The sequence below is a fragment of the Dipodomys spectabilis genome, unplaced genomic scaffold (genome assembly GCF_019054845.1).
Source record: "Dipodomys spectabilis isolate Male_0828 unplaced genomic scaffold, ASM1905484v1 ptg000085l, whole genome shotgun sequence".
Lineage (NCBI taxonomy): Eukaryota > Metazoa > Chordata > Mammalia > Rodentia > Heteromyidae > Dipodomys > Dipodomys spectabilis.
In genome coordinates, this window is record NW_024870762.1 from 5078574 (window position 1) to 5099445 (window position 20872).

At 50.4% G+C, this 20872-nt stretch overlaps 1 protein-coding gene across 3 annotated transcripts in view; it reads left to right on the forward strand.

The window, feature by feature from the left end:
- The window catches only part of Tnxb (tenascin XB), a 72194-nt gene that overhangs the window by 39906 nt on the left and 11416 nt on the right, over positions 1-20872 (forward strand). For 2 of the 3 annotated variants that reach the window (XM_042683839.1, XM_042683837.1), the window contains 11 exons: positions 2851-3147; positions 3529-3852; positions 9670-9987; positions 10383-10706; positions 12743-13060; positions 13563-13886; positions 14572-14889; positions 15299-15622; positions 18830-19126; positions 19527-19850; positions 20531-20848. In XM_042683839.1, coding sequence (XP_042539773.1) covers positions 2851-3147; positions 3529-3852; positions 9670-9987; positions 10383-10706; positions 12743-13060; positions 13563-13886; positions 14572-14889; positions 15299-15622; positions 18830-19126; positions 19527-19850; positions 20531-20848 — 3486 coding nt within the window. The remainder of the gene's footprint in view (positions 1-2850; positions 3148-3528; positions 3853-9669; positions 9988-10382; positions 10707-12742; positions 13061-13562; positions 13887-14571; positions 14890-15298; positions 15623-18829; positions 19127-19526; positions 19851-20530; positions 20849-20872) is intronic. The other variant, XM_042683838.1, reaches the window with a different exon arrangement.

Genomic DNA, 20872 nt, shown 5'->3' on the forward strand with positions numbered 1-20872 from the left:
CACATAAGCAAAAAGAAAAAAGCCGAAGTGGTGCTGTGGCTCAAGTGGTAGAGTGCTCGCCTTGAGCTGAAGAGCTGAGGGACAGCGCCCAGGCCCACAGTTCAGGCCCCACGACCAGACCCCCCCACAAAAAAAACATTCAAGCATATCCAAAAGGTTAACATAAGGGTATTCAATATATTCATCACCCTGATTCTTTTTTTTTTTTTTTTTGTCGGTCGTGGGGCTTGAACTCTGGGCCTGGGCGCTGTCCCTCAGCTCTTCAGCTCAAGGCGAGCGCTCTACCACTTGAGCTACAGCGCCACTTCCGGTTTTCTGGTAGTTTATTGGAGATAGGAGTCTCACGGTCTCTCCTGCCCGGGCTGGCTTTGAACCGCGATCCTCAGATCTCAGCCTTCTGAGTAGCTAGGATTACAGGCGTGAGCCACCAGCGCCCGGCCATCACCCTGATTCTTAAGTCAGCTCTTGGTCTTTCTGCCTGATCTGCTCTTCCCGCCCCCCCCCCCTCTCTTTTGCTAGCCCCGGGGTCTGAACTCGGCCTGGGCGCTGTCCCTCAGCTCTTCAGCTCAAGGCTAGCACTCTACCACTTGAGCCACAGCGCCACTTCCAGCTTTTTCTGCTTATGTGGTGCTGAGGAATTGAACCCACGGCCTCAGGCATGCAAGGCTAGCACTCTACCACTGAGCCACCTACACAGCCCTCCCCTCTCTTTTTAAAAAGGCTCTTTTTTATGGGCTGGGGTTATAGCTTCAGTAATACAGAACTTGCATAGCATGTGAAATATTCTGGGTTTATTTATTTATTTATTTATTTGATCGGTCGTGAGGCTTGAACTCTGGGCCTGGGCACTGTCCCTCAACTCTTCAGCTCAAGACTAGCGCTCTACTACTTGAGCCATAGTGCCACTTCCAGTTTTCTGGTGGTTTATTGGAGATCAGAGTCTCACAGACTTTCCTGCCCAGGCTGGCTTTGAACTGAGATACTCAGATCTCAGTCTTCTGAGTAGCTAGGATTACAGGCATGAGCTACGGCACCCAGCTTATTATTTTTTTTTAACTAAACAAAGATTTTTATTTTCACCAATACTGGCATGAGGCCCTGGGTTCGATTCCCCAGCACCACATAAGCAAAAAGGAAAAAACCCGGAAGTGGTGCTGTAGCTCAAGTGGTAGAGCGCTAGCCTTGAGCTGAAGAGCTGAGGGACAGCGCCCAGGCCCAGAGTTCAGGCCCCACGACCGGACCCAAAAAAAAAAAAAACAAAAAAACCCCCACTAAAGTTAGTAAATGAATGAATCCAACAAAGTTGTAGGGTATGAGATCACCACATAAATACATTGTGTTTCTTTATACCATCAATGACCAGTCTGAAAAGGAAATTAAGAAAATAATTCCACTCATAATAACATCCAAAATACTTAAATTTAAATGAGATGAAAGACTCTGACACTGAAAACTGTAATAAAACACTGATGAAAATAAAAAGACCTAAATAAATGCAAAGACATGCCATCTTCATGGATTGGAAGAGTTAATATTATTAATATATTTTCCAAAGCAATCTATAGAGTCAACGTAATCTTTGTCCAAATTCCAATGGCTTTCCTCCCCAATTAAACGTCAAAGTCCGTTGAGCAGTCTGGCTTTATCTTTACATAATTTGTGTGTCATAAAAAGTTTACCCATTGTAAGCTAGGCGCCAGTGGCTCACGCCTGTAATCCTAGCTATTCAGGAGGCTGAGGTCTGAGGGTCCTGGTTCAAAGACAGCCCTGGCAAGAAAATTCCATGTGACTCTTATCTCTAATGAATCACCATAAAACCAGAATGGCACTGCGACTCAAGTGGTAAAGCACTAGCCTTGAGCTGAAGAGCTGAGGGACAGTGCCCAGGCCCAGAATTCAAGCCCCATAACGGACCAAAAAAAAAAAATTACCCATTTTAAGCATATAGCTTATGCATTTAGCATATTTACATAATGTGCAAGTATCATTACAATCAGCTTCTGGAACTTTTCCACCACCCCTAAAAGAAGCCTTAGGTCCAGACCCATCCCTCCCCCATTCTTACACTGTTAGTCTACCCATGTCGATAGACTAGTCTTTTCTAGACATTTCCTATGAAGAGAATCATGTAATTTCTATTCCTACTCTTTTGGGTCTATCTTCTTGCACTGAGCATGCTGGTTTTGAGGTTTGGCCTTGTTTTTAGCACATAGTAATACTTAATTATTGGTTTGGGGAGTGTTTTTCTGTTTTTTGGGTTCTACCACTTGTGCCACACCTCCACTTCCAGCTCTTTTGCTGGTTAATTGGAGATAATTTGTCTGCTTGGTCTGGCTTGGAACCTTGGTCTTCAGATCTTAGCCTCCTGAATAGCTATGATTATAGATGTTAGCCACCAGCACCCAGCTGAAGAACTGAACTTTTAAATAGGGTAGTCAAAGGTGATCTTGAAAAAAGGATATATGGGCTGGGAAGGTGGCTCAGTGGTAGAGTGCTTGCCTTGCATGCCTGATGACCTGGGTTTGATTCCTCAGCACCACATAAGCAAAAAGAAAAAAAGCCGGAAGTGGCGCTGTGGCTCAAGTGGTAGAGCGCTAGCCTTGAGCTGAAGAGCTGAGGGACAGCGCCCAGGCCCAGAGTTCAGGCCCCACGACCGGACCAAAAAAAAAAGAAAAAAGGATATATGTCCATGGCTTGTGCAAACATCTAGGGAAAGAATGTTTAGGCTAGAGGAGTCGTGTGCCAAAGCTCTGAGATCAAATTACCCCCAGAACCAGCATACCTTATGACCAGAGAGATTCAGCACCTTGTCCTAGTAATAGGAGACAATCTGTTTATATCTCTTCCCAGTCCCTGAAGAGCAGCCCCTTGGCCCTCCACTTCCTAAGCCTCGCCTGGGAGAGATGACCGTGACAGATGCCACCCCCGACTCCCTGAGCCTCTCCTGGACGGTCCCCGAGGGACAGTTTGACCACTTCCTGCTGCAGTACAGGAACGGGGACGGGCAGCCCAAGGTGGTGAGGGTGGCAGGGCATGAGGACCAGGTCACCATCTCAGGCCTGGAGCCAGACCACAAGTACAAGATGAACCTGTATGGCTTCCACAGCGGCCAGCGCGTGGGCCCCGTGTCTGCCATTGGGGTGACGGGTGAGTAGATAGTGGAATCCTAGGGTGTAACCTTCTGGGAGAGGTGTCCTCTTGTTCTTTGATGACAGGTGAGCAGGCAGTGGTGTCTGGGCATTGGTCTGCACCCACAGGCCTTCTTGTGGCTGTGGCCCCATGTGTTTTCCCCTTGGGTTGATTTCCAGGTCCTCCTGGGCAGGGAAGGATCATTAGTATCTGTGCTGTGCTAGTGACTGTAATGGTCCTCCAAGTTCACTTAGGACATGTTTATCAGAGGTCAGCTGATCAGGACCATCAGGTCCCAAGGACAGACTTCTCTGAGCTGACCTGTGGGTTCCACTAGCCATGGCTTCTCCACCTAAGACTCGAGGTCTCTGCCTCACCTTCTCTGTCTCTCTCTCTCAGCTACAGAGGAAGAGACCCCTAGCCCCATAGAACCCAGCACAGAGGCACCAGAGTCCCCTGAGGAGCCGCTCCTGGGAGAGCTGACCGTGACAGGATCCTCTCCAGACTCCCTGAGCCTCTCCTGGACCATCCCCCAGGGCCACTTTGACTCCTTCACTGTCCAGTACAAGGACAGTGATGGGCGGCCCCAGGTGGTGCGTGTTGGAGGCCAGGAGAGGGAGGCTACTGTGGAGAACCTGGAGCCTGGACGCAAGTACAAGATGCACCTGTATGGAATCTACCAGGGGCAGCGCATGGGCCCCGTGTCCACCGTGGCAACAACTGGTAAGTGTGGTCTGGGGCCTTAAGTGTTCTTTCTTTCCCTCACTGGTACCTGATTGGCTCTTCTTTTCCTTCCTCAGGCTTCATGGGTCTTAGCCACAGCTCCTCTTCTGTGTCCTTCCTCTGTGGCCCCTAGCTATAGTCCACTCCTGTTGATTTCACTTTTGCCCACCTGTAGCTTCTTCTTTAATTCTGTGTGGCTTTTCTGGTGGTCAGCCACTGGCCTCCTCCAAGGGTGACATATGTCAGACAGAGGCTAAGCTGACTTACCAGTTCCTTTCCTTACACCTTCATCACAAGATTCTTTATGATAACCATATATGCACTCCCACACATAGGAACACCCAAACCTCAAACTAGATTGTGATAGCTGAGTAGTTTAGGCAAAATCTAAAATGAGCTATTATGCTGCCATTGAAAATCTTTTAGCATCAAACAATGTTTATAATATTCCATTGAAAAAAAGCAGAGCTCAAATATTTTTGCAAGTACGCTAATCACAACCATTTGAAAATAGCTGGCCTTTGAAAATAGCTGGCCTGGTGAGAAGAGCAGGAAAAAGCCCATCCCACAAGGACATGGTGTGCAAAACAGAATGGACAGTTCTAGCCCATTGTTCTTTCTGTCTTGTTCCATTCTGCATTGTCCGAATCCTTCTAAATGGCAAGCATTTTTTCCTCTAAGCATTTCTTTCATAATCACTAAAAAAGAAAAAGAAAAATACATAGTTTCCGTCTTATACCTTATTTGTCTTTTTTTTTTTTTTTTTTGCTGGGTCGTGAGGCTTGAATTCTGGGCCTGGACACTGTCTCTCAGCTCTTCAGCTCAAGGCTAGCACTCTACCACTTGAGCCACAGCACCACTTCCAGCTTTTTCTGCTTGCGTGGTGCTGAGGAATCAAGCCCAGGGCTTCATGCATGCAAGGCAAGCACTCTACCATTGAGCCATCTTCCCAGCCCCCTTATTTGTCTTCTTTATTACTCTTTTTCTTTTTGGTAGTACTGGGAATTGAATTTAGGGCCCCAAACTTCTTAGGCTGGTGCTCTACCACTTGAGCTATAGCTCCAACAAGTTTTGCTTGAGTTGTTTCTCAGAGGAGGTTTTCTGTTTTTGTCTGGGGCTAGCCTCAAACTGTAAATATCCTGCTGACATCCTCCAACATAGATGGGATTACAGGTTTGCATTCCCATGCGCTTCCCGTTCACTCATGCAACACATTTCATTTCTAATTATGAGAGTGTTAAATTTTCCAGTCCCTAAGTTAAGTAGGGAACACATCACAAGGTTCATTGAATTCATGGAATTCCCCCAAATGTAGTCAGGCTGCCATTTCTGACTCATTCTCAACCCATCTTATGCCTGTTTCTGAGTAGTTCTCAAGAGCTCTATAGAGGAGGCAGGACACTCTAACAGCAAAATGTGTTACAAACCAAATGACCTATTAAAAATGAAGCAGGAGGCCCCCTCTATGTCATGAAATGAATGGTTTATGAGGTATCTCCCATATCCTGGTAGAAGAAATGTACCCAGGTGGAAGAAACTTTGTTTCTTTTGAACTCAGGGTCTTGTACTCACTTGTTTTGCTTGCTCATGACTGGAATTCTACCATTTGAGCCAAGCCTCCAGCCCAGCTTTTTGAGACAGAGTCTCCGGTTTATCTGCCTGTGCTGACTGAACTGGGGTTCTCCAGATCTGTGTCTCTTAGTTAGCTAGATTTGTAGGCATGAGCCATAGGCACCCAGTTTAGAGGAACCATTCTCACTCAGGCTTCTGACTCCTGAGCACAGGCCTTGTGGCCATAGTGTGTTTAGTGGTCCATCTGTATGGTAGAGAAACAGGGAGAACAGGGAACCACTGGAAAATTGTTGGGTTTTTTTTTAACCTCCTAGCATGGTGAATTAATTAGAGGACCCAAATCTTTTGCCTTCCTGTTCCATCTGCACATTTCTACTCTCCTCCCTTCATTCCATTATTAATGTTGGTAGTCCAAAATGTATTTTATTTAATTTTTTTGGGTCTGTCATGGGGCCTGAACTCTGGGCCTGGGCGCTGTCCCTCAGCTCTTCAGCTCAAGGCTAGCGCTCTACCACTTGAGCCACAGCGCCCACTTCTGGCATTTTTCTTTTTGCTTATGTGGTCCTGAGGAATTGAACCCAGGACTTCTTGCATGCAAGGCAAGCGCTCTACCACTGAGCCACCTTCCCAGCCCCCAAACTTTATTTTTAAGCCCACACTTTTATAATGAAAAGAATCATAGTAACCGGGCGCTTGTGGCTCATGCCTTTAGTCCTAGCTACTCAGGAGTTTGAGATCACCGTTGAAAGCCAGCCTGGGTGGGAAAGTCCATAAGACTCTTTATCTCCAATAAAACACCAGAAAACCAGAAGTGGTGTTGTGGCTCAAGTGGTAGAGGGCTCACCTTGAGCTGAAGCGCTGAGGAACAGCGCCCAAGCCCAGAGTTCAAGCCCCATGACCTCCCCTCCATCCCCCCCTCCCCCAAAAAAAAGAATCATAGCAGCATTAGATAAAGTTTAAAAAGTAGGATTGTAATCAACCTTTTGACACAATAACCACAATTTGTAACAGCATGAGTTCTTGCTCAGCCTGTATGAGACCCTGAGTTCAATCCTAAGCACCAAGTCTGTAATTCCAACTATGTGGGAGGTGTAAGCAAGGGTGCCTCAAGTTTGAGGTCAGCCCAGGCAAAGGCGGTGAGATTCTGTCTCAAGAAGAGGAGGGATGGACTGAGGTCAGCGTGGTAGAACACTTGAATAGCAAGCAGGAGGCCCTGGGTTTAACCTTCAGGACTACACACACACACACACACACACACACACACACACACACACACAATAATGTGCATAACACATATTCCATTCCTGCATCTTGCAATATATTTTAAAGTTATAGTTAGAATGTTTATGTAACTCTTGGCTCTTATTTTTTCATGTGCAAGTTACATGGAAGTCATTCACCCTGCATTAATCATCATTTTAATGGTTATTTGATGCTTTTTCGTGAAAGCATTGGAAGAGCATTCATCATCTTTTACAGGTCATTTGAGTTTTTAACGCATTTCGCTGTCATGAATAAGCTCATTATGAACATCTTCCATGCCATAACTTTTTCCTGCTTTTAATAATTTTCTTAGGATAGATGCCCAGAAATGGGATTATTGGGTCAAAGGAAATGAGCACCGTTTTGGCTTCTGACTCACATGGCTCAGTTGCCTTCTGAAGGTGTGTAATGATGCATTCCTGGCAGAAGGAGGAGGGCAGGCTCAGCCCTCTCAATTCACAAGTGATGGCATGGCCAATACCACAGGTCACGCGGGCCCCTGCGTCTTCTGCCTCAGGAGTACATATGCAGAGTATGTTTTACGAGCCATTGACAACGCCAGGAAAGCAAGTTACCCTTAATGCCCATATGCCCTGAATTCTGATCTTAGTCCTTCCACAGCATTGGAAGGCTCCACAGAACCCACTATATGGGTCCCAAATTCCCTTGAGCAACCGCTCCTTGAGGAACTAACAGAGGCAGACTCCCCTGAGCCTCTCCTGAACTTCTCTCAAGGCTGTTTTTTTTGTTTATTTGTTTTTTTATTCAGTTGTGGGGCTTGAACTCAGGGACTGGGTGCTATCCCTGAGCTTTTGCACTGAAAGCTGGTATTCTACCACTTTGAGCCACAGTGCCACTTCCAGTTTTCTGGTGGTTAATTAGAGATAAGTCTCTAATGGTCTTTCCTGCCCGGGGCTGGGTTTGAACTACATCCTCAGATCTCAGTCTCTGAATAGCTAGGATTATGGGAGTGAGCCACCGGTACCTAGCTTCAAGTCTGTTTTGATTCATTCACTGTTTAGTATGAGGACAGCAGTGGGTAACCCAAGTGGTGCATGTCAGGAGTGAGGAGAGGGAGGCCATCATAAGCAACCTGGAGCCAGGTTCAAGTACAAGATGAACCTTTATGGGCTCCACCAGGGGCAGTGTGGTCCCCATGTCTACCCTGGGAATGATGGCTCAGTAAACTTTGGATGGGGCTGGGCAGGAAGCACAGCTGTAGAAGTCGGTTCCTTTTCTACAGCTTCAAGGAAACAACCGTGCTCACAGCAGCAGCGCGGTCTGTGCACTTCCACATGCCTGTAGGTCTTGCTAAAAAGCAGATTCAGATCCAGCCATATTGACTGGAGTCTGATATTGTGCATTCCTAACAAGACTCATGTTTGCTTACTTCCCTCCCCCCCTACAAAAAGAAACATTTGAGATAACTTAGAGGTTCCAAGACATGCTTTGTTGGCTCTACTGCTCTTAGGCTTGCTGTTGGGAGGCAGAAGATCATGAGAGGGAATCATAGTGGAACAAAACTACCTACCTCATTGCCAGGAAGCAAAAAAAGGAAAAAGATAAGGAAATAGGAAGCTGTTCCCTCCCACTGTTCCCTTCAAGGGCACCCCCCCCCCAATGACCTAAGGATCTCTCACCAGGCTCCACCTCTTAAAGATTCACCCACCTCCTAATATCGCTACCAGGGATCTTTGGAGGACACTCAAGATCCAAAGTAGCAATTGTAATGCTGACAATGCTGGTGTATGGGTCAGCCTTTGGGTAGAAAGCTCCTTATAACAAAGGAATAGAATCCTACCTTGGAGGCAACATTGTTGCTCCCTGATCCCTCACAAGAGTCTCTGACTCCATGTTGTCAACTGGAGTCCAGGAGAGAAGAGGGAAGACTTTCAGCTACTGACTGCATACTCAGAAACCTCATAGTTAGGATCTTTTCAAAATTATGACTCAACTATATCAAAACATACGAACAATGATATTGGTGTCAGGATATCATCACTGTCTAATGAGGAGAACTTGACTATGGCAGACGGCCATATTCCTGAGCAATGGAGCCCACAGTCACAGGAAAACAGACCATCGACCAGCAAACATAGCACCCAGAATGAATTGATGATAGCACAGACAGGAGGACAGGGAGGCCTAAGTCATCCTGCACGCACTAACCCAGGGGACAGTTGAATCTCAGGTCTGGCATGCATTAGGTTGGTGACAGCTTAAGGAAGCGTGTGTCAGGTCAGCATCGCAGCTGGTGCAAGGCACAGGAGGACAGCAACGACACGACCCACGAAAGAACAGAGAAGTTAGTGTGATGTCCTCTGAGCCACAGAAAGTTCTTGAAATGTAGGTAGAGAGTGGGTGCACCTGAGAACCAGGTCTGGTCCACAGTGATTGCTTGCATGAATGCTTGAATGTGCAAAGCTCAGCTGCCATGGGAACCTAGGCTGGGTGGGAGGGAGGGGATATGAGCCTGAGGAAGAGATAGTGGCCCACACCAGGTCCTCAAGGCAGAGGAGATGGGATGTGGGGAGGTGGTAGAAAATTAGAAAAAGTCTAGGATTCATGGTGAATATGGTATCAGCAGGGAAAGGGGAAGGTTCAGCTTCTTGCATGGTGACCGGTGTTCTGAGCCTGCTTGGGAGTGGAGAATTGAGCCAGATGAACAGGAGATGGCAAGGAGACCCAGGGCAAGTACAGGCAGAGGCAGGAGCAAGGTGGGACTTCTCAAAAATCAGGGTGATGGAAGGAGGGGGAGAAGTGACCTGGGGGTTGGGAGATGGAGGGCAGATAGGCAGGTAAGAGTGTCAGGAAGGTGACAGGAAGGAGCTGAAGGGCAGTGTGACAGTCCAGTGGCCAGCCTCGTCCTGCTCTTCAGGGACTGGTTTTTGCAAATGCTCCTTTATGTGCTGCACTGAGAATGGAGGAGACCTCACCTGTCCCTGTGTGTGTGTGTATGTCTGTCTGTTTGTCCATCTCCAGAGGAACAAGCTGTGAGCACCCAAGCAGTGCCCACCACAACCCCTGAGCCTCCCCCTAAGCCTCGCCTGGGGGAGCTGACCGTGACAGAAGCCACCCCCGACTCCCTGAGCCTCTCCTGGACGGTCCCCGAGGGACAGTTTGACCACTTCCTGCTGCAGTACAGGAACGGGGACGGGCAGCCCAAGGTGGTGAGGGTGGCAGGGCATGAGGACCAGGTCACCATCTCAGGCCTGGAGCCAGACCACAAGTACAAGATGAACCTGTATGGCTTCCACAGCGGCCAGCGCGTGGGCCCCGTGTCTGCCATTGGGGTGACGGGTGAGTGGACGGGTGAGTGCCAGGATGTGACAAGTGAAAGGGAAACCTTCTTCCTTGATGACAAAAGCTGAGCAGACGATGGTGACTGGGAACTGATCACCCCACAGCCTGCTTGTTGGTAGGGCTGTGACCTCTGTATGCCTTCTTATGCCTTCTCTTAGGCTTGACCTCCTGGACAAGGAGGGTCTATGGGGAACTTGCTTATCTGGTACTTGTCTGGATTCCTCAGAGCTGACCTGGAAGCTTGCATGTGTCTATCAGATGTCCACAGAAAAGGACCACTCCTTCTCTGAGTGGACCTTAGGACCTCTGTGGTCATGGCTTCTATGTCCTTCTCCCAAGAGTAAGAACATCACTGGGGCTCCTGCCTCACCCTCTCTGTCTCCCTCTCTCAGCTACAGAGGAAGAGACGCCCAGCCCCACAGAGCCCAGCACAGAGGCACCAGAGCCCCCCGAGGAGCCGCTCCTGGGAGAGCTGACCGTGACAGGATCCTCTCCAGACTCCCTGAGCCTCTCCTGGACCGTCCCCCAGGGCCACTTTGACTCCTTCACTGTCCAGTACAAGGACAGTGATGGGCGGCCCCAGGTGGTGCGTGTTGGAGGCCAGGAGAGGGAGGCCACTGTGGAGAACCTGGAGCCTGGGCGCAAGTACAAGATGCACCTGTATGGAATCTACCAGGGGCGGCGCGTGGGCCCCGTGTCTGCCATAGGCAACACCGGTGAGTGAATGTCAGCTGTGGTCAGGCAGGAGGAAGTTGTTCTCTTCCTGCCAGCTTCAGGGAAACAATGGTGGCATCAGCAGTGCCGCCTGTGCACTTCACATGCTTGAGGGTCTTGCTGACAAGCAGGTTCAGACCCAGCAGTATTGGCTGGAGCCTGATACTCTGCATTGCTAACAAGGCCCTGGGATGCCAGTGGTGCTGGCGTGTGGGTGAGCCTGTGTAGCAAAGCTCTCACCACAGAGCCATGGGATCCTCTCTTGGAATTGGTGGCCCAGTGTTTTGCTGGCCTCCCTGCCTCCTTCCAGAGGCTCAGTGTCTATGGAGTTACTTAGGCCTATGAAGGAAGAGGGAAGGTGCTGGATGGTAGCATTTTAGGGGTTGATTTGTTCATTCCAAAAGAGATCCATGTCTTCAGGTGGGCACTGTGATGCTGAGTGTCAATTGTTCCAGCAAAGCCTGTGGGGTCCTCGCCTATAACAAGCGGATTTTATGCGTTCTGCAGTACAGGACTATGTGTGGAGTGATTATAGGACTGTAGAGAAATTGTTTAAAATCTGGGCTTGTGTTAGGTGATTTGAGGGAGAAGTCAGAAGGTGGAATTGGGCTCTGTCTAAATAGGTATTCTCAGAAAGAAGACTCAGGGGCTGGGAATGTGGCTTAGTGGTAGAGTGCTTGCCTAGCATGCATGAAACCCTGAGTTTGATTCCTCAGTACCACATGCACAGAAAAAGCCAGAAGTAGCTCTATGACTCAAGTGGTAGGGTGCTAGCCTTAAGCAAAAGAAGCTCAGGGACAGTGCCCAGGCCCTGAGTTCAAGCCCCAGGACTGGAGAGAGAGACAGAGAGAAAGAGAGGGAGGGAGGGAGGGTGGGAGGGAGGGAAAGAAAGAAAGAAAGAAAGAAAGAGGAAAAAAAGAAAGAAAGAGAACAAGAGTACTCGACTCTCTCAACTCTGTCACTGGAGAGTCTATTATGGCTTATCTATAAGATGTGTTGTCTGAGGTCAAACCCACTGTTTGTGATGAAGCATTCACTATTCACATTCGCTGAGTTATTTTTGTGAAATGCTCGTGTGTCTGTGTGAAGACAAGATTCCAAGCTAGCTTTGTTTTTATCTTGATCCATCATGGTGACAGAGATGGCCTTGTCTAGTAGCAACTTTTCTATGAAATAGTCTATGCTCAACTAGACCCGAAGAAACTGTGCTTGTGCCAAGCCAACCTGAGCAATGAAGGCCCAGCCAAGAGGACCAGACAAGCCATAGGTGTCAGAGCTTAGGAAGCCTGGATGCCAAAACAGGACCAGGCAGGGATGCCCAAATCAAGATGCTCAAGTATATCAGGGGCACCTGGGGCCTGAGGTCCTACAAGCAATAATGGTGGAAGTTTTAGAGATAGTGTGTCAGGTCAGTATCCCTGAGGCTGTAAAAGCACAAGAGCTAGATGTACAACCTCTGAGGCACCAGAGCTCTGGAGAGGTCAGTGGAGAGGTGGGGGCAGTTCAGGAAGCTCAGGAATGAGCTGAATGCAGGCAGAGAATGTGTGTGCTGATGTCAGGGAAGGCGGGGTAAGCCTGCAGGCAGGGAGGCCAGTGTGTGGCTGTTGGGAGAATTTGAAGGCCTACTCACAGTCCTGAAAGTGGAGAGGATGGGAGTAGGGCGGAAAGGAGGAATTTGGGAACAGGCTGGGAGGATGGAGGGGCTAGTTTTTGTCATGGGACAGGGGTTCTGTGCTTGTTTGGGAGCAAAGACTGAGCCAAGTGAGCAAGAAGATGACAAGGAGACCCAGTGCAGGAGAGCCTGGGGCAGTAGCCAAGTGGAGGTGCTCTGAAGAGGAGTATGCAAGTGAGAGAAAGACAGCTGACCTGGTTTGGGTAGGTGAAAGGAGATGGTAAGTAGTCAAAACGATGTTTGAAGGCCACTGTGGCCAGCACTAGCCTGCGCTTATGTGGTTCAGTGTTATGAATGTTCCTTTATATACGAATCTGAGAATGGAGACTTCACCCATCATCTGTCTGTCTGTTTGTCCATCTCCAGAACACCAAGCTGTGAGCACCCAAGCAGTGCCCACCACAACCCCCGAGCCTCCCCCCAAGCCTCGCCTGGGGGAGCTGACCGTGACAGATGCCACCCCCGACTCCCTGAGCCTCTCCTGGACGGTCCCCGAGGGACAGTTTGACCACTTCCTGGTGCAGTACAGGAACGGGGACGGGCAGCCCAAGGTGGTGAGGGTGCCAGGGCATGAGGACCAGGTCACCATCTCAGGCCTGGAGCCAGACCACAAGTACAAGATGAACCTGTATGGCTTCCACAGCGGCCAGCGCGTGGGCCCCGTGTCTGCCATTGGGGTGACGGGTGAGTATGTAGTAGGAACCCCAGAATGAGACTTGCTGGGAACGGGAGGTAGACTTTTAAGCTCTCTGGTCACAGGTGACTAGGAAATAGTGGATGGGGATTGGTCTACATCCACAGGCCTGCTAGAGTGAGGAGACTATAACTTTTATGGTCAAAGATTCCCTTGGGTTTGCCTCTGTGTACCCCAAACAAGGGGGACTGTGCTGGTGTCTGTCCAGATTATTCCCAGTTGACTGGAATGCTTGAGCATGTTGGGTAGATGTCAGCTGAACTGTGCCACCTAGGTACTGTCGGGTCTGCCAGGAGGAACAGACCCACCCTGTTCCTCTTCACCTGACTGAAACCAGTAATCGCTTGATCTCCCTGGCAGACCTAAAAATAACTATGGACTTCCCAAACCAAGCTAAGGACTGCCTTGGTCATGGCTTCTACATCCTTCTCCTTTAAGAAACAAGACAACCCCTGGGGTTCCTGCCTCACCCTCTCCCTCTCCCTCTCTCAGCTACAGAGGAAGAGACGCCCAGCCCCACAGAGCCCAGCACAGAGGCACCAGAGCCCCCCGAGGAGCCGCTCCTGGGAGAGCTGACCGTGACAGGATCCTCTCCAGACTCCCTGAGCCTCTCCTGGACCGTCCCCCAGGGCCACTTTGACTCCTTCACTGTCCAGTACAAGGACAGTGATGGGCGGCCCCAGGTGGTGCGTGTTGGAGGCCAGGAGAGGGAGGCCACTGTGGAGAACCTGGAGCCTGGGCGCAAGTACAAGATGCACCTGTATGGAATCTACCAGGGGCGGCGCGTGGGCCCCGTGTCTGCCATAGGCAACACCGGTGAGTGAATGTCAGCTGTGGTCAGGCAGGAGGAAGTTGTTCCCTTCCTGCCAGCTTCAGGGAAACAATGGTGGTGTCAGCAGTGCCGCCTGTGCACTTCACATGCTTGAGGGTCTTGCTGACAGGCAGGTTCAGACCCAGCAGTATTGGCTGGAGCCTGATACTCTGCATTGCTAACAAGGCCCTGGGATGTCAGTGGTGCTGGCGTGTGGGTGAGCCTGTGTAGCAAAGCTCTCACCACAGAGCCATGGGATCCTCTCTTGGAATTGGTGGCCCAGTGTTTTGCTGGCCTCCCTGCCTCCTTCCAGAGGCTCAGTGTCTGTGGAGTTACTGAGGCCCATGAGGGAAGAGGGCAGGTGCTGGATGGCAGCATTTTAGAGGTTGATTTGTTCATTCTACTAATAGTTCCTGGTCCACATGTGCACACAGTGAGGTTAAGTGACCATTGTCCCAGCCTGTCATAAGCAGCTGGTTTTGTGTAGGGAAGGGGCATAGAGCCCCAAAAGGGTGTCAGGAAGGTGACAGGAAGGAGCTGAAGGGCAGTGTGACAGTCCAGTGGCCAGCCTCATCCTGCTCTTCAGGGATTGGTTTTTGCAAGTGCTCCTTTATGTGCTGCACTGAGAATGGAGGAGACCTCACTGGTCCCTGTGTGTGTGTGTATGTCTGTCTGTTTGTCCATCTCCAGAGGAACAAGCTGTGAGCACCCAACCAGTGCCCACCACAACGCCCGAGCCTCCCCGCAAGCCTCGCCTGGGGGAGCTGACCGTGACAGAAGCCACCCCAGACTCCCTGAGCCTCTCTTGGACGGTCCCCGAGGGACAGTTTGACCACTTCCTGCTGCAGTACAGGAACGGGGACGGGCAGCCCAAGGTGGTGAGGGTGCCAGGGCATGAGGACCAGGTCACCATCTCAGGCCTGGAGCCAGACCACAAGTACAAGATGAACCTGTATGGCTTCCACAGCGGCCAGCGCGTGGGCCCCGTGTCTGCCATTGGGGTGACGGGTGAGTAGATGGTGGGTTACTAAGTGGAACTTCTGGAAGAGGTATCCTCTTGCGTATCCTCTTGCTGTTTGGTGATAAGTGAGCCAGCAGCGGTGCCCAGGCATTGGTCAGCACCCATAGGTCTGTTTGGGGCTGTGACCCTGCATACCTTCCCCTTGGGTTGACCTCCACGTTCCTCTGGCAGAGAGGGCCCATTAGGCCCGTTGCTGTGCTAGTGGCTGTGTCATTTCCCCTGGAAACCTAGGAGCCTAGACCTGCTGGTCAGATGTCACTTGAACAGACTTCCAGGTCCCAAGGGTGGGATTCTCTGAGTTCATCGGAGGAACCCTCAGCCACAGCTTCTCTGTCCTCCCCGAATCTGAGTACATCTCCTGAGGTCCCTGGCTCAGCCTCTGTCTCTCCTTCTAAGATGCAGAGGAAGAGACGCCCAGCCCCACAGAGCCCAGCACAGAGGCACCAGAGCCCCCCGAGGAGCCGCTCCTGGGGGAGCTGACCGTGACAGGATCCTCTCCAGACTCCCTGAGCCTCTCCTGGACCGTCCCCCAGGGCCACTTTGACTCCTTCACTGTCCAGTACAAGGACAGTGATGGGCGGCCCCAGATGGTGCGAGTTGGAGGCCAGGAGAGGGAGGCCACTGTGGAGAACCTGGAGCCTGGGCGCAAGTACAAGATGCACCTGTATGGAATCTACCAGGGGCAGCGCGTGGGCCCCGTGTCCACTGTGGCCACAACTGGTGAGTGAGGGAAAGGGGGTTCCCTTTGTTGGGTTTCAGGAAGTAGAGCCAGTTCCTCAGTAAAGATCCAGGATCCAACCCACTTCCATCAGCCAAGTGCCTCAGGGCAGGTGTGGTAGGGCAGGGACAGCCTTATCCCAGATTAGGGCTGGGCCCATCTTGGGCTGCCAATCCCCCTTCTCTGCTTCTTCTGGGAACTCTAGAGGGAATTCTTTTTATGGAATTTGGACACATTCTAAAGAATATTAACTAATACCTTAAACACATACTTATTAAAAAAATTTCAAGGGGCTGGGAAGGTGGCTCAGTGGTAGAGCGCTTGCCTTGCATGCCTGAGGCCCTGGGTTCGATTCCTCAGCACCACATAAGCAAAAAGAAAAAAGCCGAAGTGGTGCTGTGGCTCAAGTGGTAGAGTGCTCGCCTTGAGCTGAAGAGCTGAGGGACAGCGCCCAGGCCCACAGTTCAGGACCCACGACCAGACCCCCCCCCCAAAAAAAACATTCAAGCATATCCAAAAGGTTAACATAAGGGTATTCAATATATTCATCACCCTGATTCTTTTTTTTTTTTTTTGTCGGTTGTGGGGCTTGAACTCTGGGCCTGGGCGCTGTCCCTCAGCTCTTCAGCTCAAGGCGAGGGCTCTACCACTTGAGCTACAGCGCCACTTCCGGTTTTCTGGTAGTTTATTGGAGATAGGAGTCTCATGGTCTCTCCTGCCCGGGCTGGCTTTGAACCGCGATCCTCAGATCTCAGCCTTCTGAGTAGCTAGGATTACAGGCGTGAGCCACCAGCGCCCGGCCATCACCCTGATTCTTAAGTCAGCTCTTGGTCTTTCTGCCTGATCTGCTCTTCCCCCCCCCCCCCTCTCTTTTGCTAGCCCCGGGGTCTGAACTCGGCCTGGGCGCTGTCCCTCAGCTCTTCAGCTCAAGGCTAGCACTCTACCACTTGAGCCACAGCGCCACTTCCAGCTTTTTCTGCTTATGTGGTGCTGAGGAATTGAACCCAGGGCCTCAGGCATGCAAGGCTAGCACTCTACCACTGAGCCACCTACACAGCCCTCCCCTCTCTTTTTAAAAAGGCTCTTTTTTATGGGCTGGGGTTATAGCTTCAGTAATACAGAACTTGCATAGCATGTGAAATATTCTGGGTTTATTTATTTATTTATTTATTTGATCGGTCGTGAGGCTTGAACTCGGCCTGGGCACTGTCCCTCAACTCTTCAGCTCAAGACTAGCGCTCTACTACTTGAGCCATAGTGCCACTTCCAGTTTTCTGGTGGTTTATTGGAGATCAGAGTCTCACAGACTTTCCTGCCCAGGCTGGCTTTGAACTGAGATACTCAGATCTCAGTCTTCTGAGTAGCTAGGATTACAGGCATGAGCTACGGCACCCAGCTTATTATTTTTTTTTAACTAAACAAAGATTTTTATTTTCACCAATACTGGCATGAGGCCCTGGGTTCGATTCCTCAGCACCACATAAGCAAAAAGGAAAAAACCCGGAAGTGGTGCTGTAGCTCAAGTGGTAGAGCGCTAGCCTTGAGCTGAAGAGCTGAGGGACAGCGCCCAGGCCCAGAGTTCAGGCCCCACGACCGGACCCAAAAAAAAAAAAAACAAAAAAACCCCCACTAAAGTTAGTAAATGAATGAATCCAACAAAGTTGTAGGGTATGAGATCACCACATAAATACATTGTGTTTCTTTATACCATCAATGACCAGTCTGAAAAGGAAATTAAGAAAATAATTCCACTCATAATAACATCCAAAATACTTAAATTTAAATGAGATGAAAGACTCTGACACTGAAAACTGTAATAAAACACTGATGAAAATAAAAAGACCTAAATAAATGCAAAGACATGCCATCTTCATGGATTGGAAGAGTTAATATTATTAATATATTTTCCAAAGCAATCTATAGAGTCAACGTAATCTTTGTCCAAATTCCAATGGCTTTCCTCCCCAATTAAACGTCAAAGTCCGTTGAGCAGTCTGGCTTTATCTTTACATAATTTGTGTGTCATAAAAAGTTTACCCATTGTAAGCTAGGCGCCAGTGGCTCACGCCTGTAATCCTAGCTATTCAGGAGGCTGAGGTCTGAGGGTCCTGGTTCAAAGACAGCCCTGGCAAGAAAATTCCATGTGACTCTTATCTCTAATGAATCACCATAAAACCAGAATGGCACTGCGACTCAAGTGGTAAAGCACTAGCCTTGAGCTGAAGAGCTGAGGGACAGTGCCCAGGCCCAGAATTCAAGCCCCATAACGGACCAAAAAAAAAAAATTACCCATTTTAAGCATATAGCTTATGCATTTAGCATATTTACATAATGTGCAAGTATCATTACAATCAGCTTCTGGAACTTTTCCACCACCCCTAAAAGAAGCCTTAGGTCCAGACCCATCCCTCCCCCATTCTTACACTGTTAGTCTACCCATGTCGATAGACTAGTCTTTTCTAGACATTTCCTATGAAGAGAATCATGTAATTTCTATTCCTACTCTTTTGGGTCTATCTTCTTGCACTGAGCATGCTGGTTTTGAGGTTTGGCCTTGTTTTTAGCACATAGTAATACTTAATTATTGGTTTGGGGAGTGTTTTTCTGTTTTTTGGGTTCTACCACTTGTGCCACACCTCCACTTCCAGCTCTTTTGCTGGTTAATTGGAGATAATTTGTCTGCTTGGTCTGGCTTGGAACCTTGGTCTTCAGATCTTAGCCTCCTGAATAGCTATGATTATAGATGTTAGCCACCAGCACCCAGCTGAAGAACTGAACTTTTAAATAGGGTAGTCAAAGGTGATCTTGAAAAAAGGATATATGGGCTGGGAAGGTGGCTCAGTGGTAGAGTGCTTGCCTTGCATGCCTGATGACCTGGGTTTGATTCCTCAGCACCACATAAGCAAAAAGAAAAAAAGCCGGAAGTGGCGCTGTGGCTCAAGTGGTAGAGCGCTAGCCTTGAGCTGAAGAGCTGAGGGACAGCGCCCAGGCCCAGAGTTCAGGCCCCACGACCGGACCAAAAAAAAAAGAAAAAAAGGATATATGTCCATGGCTTGTGCAAACATCTAGGGAAAGAATGTTTAGGCTAGAGGAGTCGTGTGCCAAAGCTCTGAGATCAAATTACCCCCAGAACCAGCATACCTTATGACCAGAGAGATTCAGCACCTTGTCCTAGTAATAGGAGACAATCTGTTTATATCTCTTCCCAGTCCCTGAAGAGCAGCCCCTTGGCCCTCCACTTCCTAAGCCTCGCCTGGGAGAGATGACAGTGACAGATGCCACCCCCGACTCCCTGAGCCTCTCCTGGACGGTCCCCGAGGGACAGTTTGACCACTTCCTGCTGCAGTACAGGAACGGGGACGGGCAGCCCAAGGTGGTGAGGGTGCCAGGGCATGAGGACCAGGTCACCATCTCAGGCCTGGAGCCAGACCACAAGTACAAGATGAACCTGTATGGCTTCCACAGCGGCCAGCGCGTGGGCCCCGTGTCTGCCATTGGGGTGACGGGTGAGTAGATGGTGGGTTACTAAGGTGGAACTTTCTGGAAGAGGTATCCTCTTGCTGTTTGGTGATAAGTGAGCCAGCAGTGGTGCCCAGGCATTAGTCGGCACCCATAAGCCTGCTTGGGGCTGTGACCCTGCATACCTTCCCCTTGGGTTGACCTCCACGTTCCTCTGGCAGAGAGGGCCCATTAGGGGCCAATGCTGTGCTGGTGGCTGTGTGATTTCCCCTGGAAACCTAGGAGCCTAGACCTGCTGGTCACATGTCACTTGAACAGACTTCCAGGTCCCAAGGGTGGGATTCTCTGAGTTCATCGGAGGAACCCTCAGCCACAGCTTCTCTGTCCTCCCCAAATCTGAGTACATCTCCTGAGGTCCCTGGCTCAGCCTCTGTCTCTCCTTCTAAGATGCAGAGGAAGAGACGCCCAGCCCCACAGAGCCCAGCACAGAGGCACCAGAGCCCCCCGAGGAGCCGCTCCTGGGGGAGCTGACCGTGACAGGATCCTCTCCAGACTCCCTGAGCCTCTCCTGGACCGTCCCCCAGGGCCACTTTGACTCCTTCACTGTCCAGTACAAGGACAGTGAAGGGCGGCCCCAGGTGGTGCGAGTTGGAGGCCAGGAGAGGGAGGCCACTGTGGAGAACCTGGAGCCTGGACGCAAGTACAAGATGCACCTGTATGGAATCTACCAGGGGCGGCGCGTGGGCCCCGTGTCCGCCATAGGCAACACCGGTGAGTGAATGTCAGCTGTGGTCAGGCAGGAGGAAGTTGTTCCCTTCCTGCCAGCTTCAGGGAAACAATGGTGGTGTCAGCAGTGCCTCCTGTGCACTTCTCCATGCTTGAGGGTCTTACTGACAAGCAGGTTCAGACCCAGCAGTATTGGCTGGAGCCTGATACTCTGCATTGCTAACAAGGCCCTGGGATGTCAGTGGTGCTGGCGTGTGGGTGAGCCTGTGTAGCAAAGCTCTCACCACAGAGCCATGGGATCCTCTCTTGGAATTGGTGGCCCAGTGTTTTGCTGGCCTCCCTGCCTCCTTCCAGAGGCTCAGTGTCTGTGGAGTTACTGAGGCCCATGAGGGAAGAGGGCAGGTGCTGGATGGCAGCATTTTAGAGGTTGATTTGTTCATTCTACTAATAGTTCCTGGTCCACATGTGCACACAGTGAGGTTAAGTGACCATTGTCCCAGCCTGTCATAAGCAGCTGGTTTTGTGTAGGGAAGGGGCATAGAGCCCCAAAAGGGTGTCAGGAAGGTGACAGGAAGGAGCTGAAGGGCAGTGTGACAGTCCAGTGGCCAGCCTCGTCCTGCTCTTCAGGGATTGTTTTTTGCAAATGCTCCTTTATGTGCTGCACTGAGAATGGAGGAGACCTCACCTGTCCCTGTGTGTGTGTCTGTCTGTTTGTCCATCTCCAGAGGAACAAGCTGTGAGCACCCAACCAGTGCCCACCACAATGCCCGAGCCTCCCCGCAAGCCTCGCCTGGGGGAGCTGACCGTGACAGATGCCACCCCCGACTCCCTGAGCCTCTCCTGGACGGTCCCCGAGGGACAGTTTGACCACTTCCTGCTGCAGTACAGGAACGGGGACGGGCAGCCCAAGGTGGTGAGGGTGCCAGGGCATGAGGACCAGGTCACCATCTCAGGCCTGGAGCCAGACCACAAGTACAAGATGAACCTGTATGGCTTCCACAGCGGCCAGCGCGTGGGCCCCGTGTCTGCCATTGGGGTGACGGGTGAGTAGATGGTGGGTTACTAAG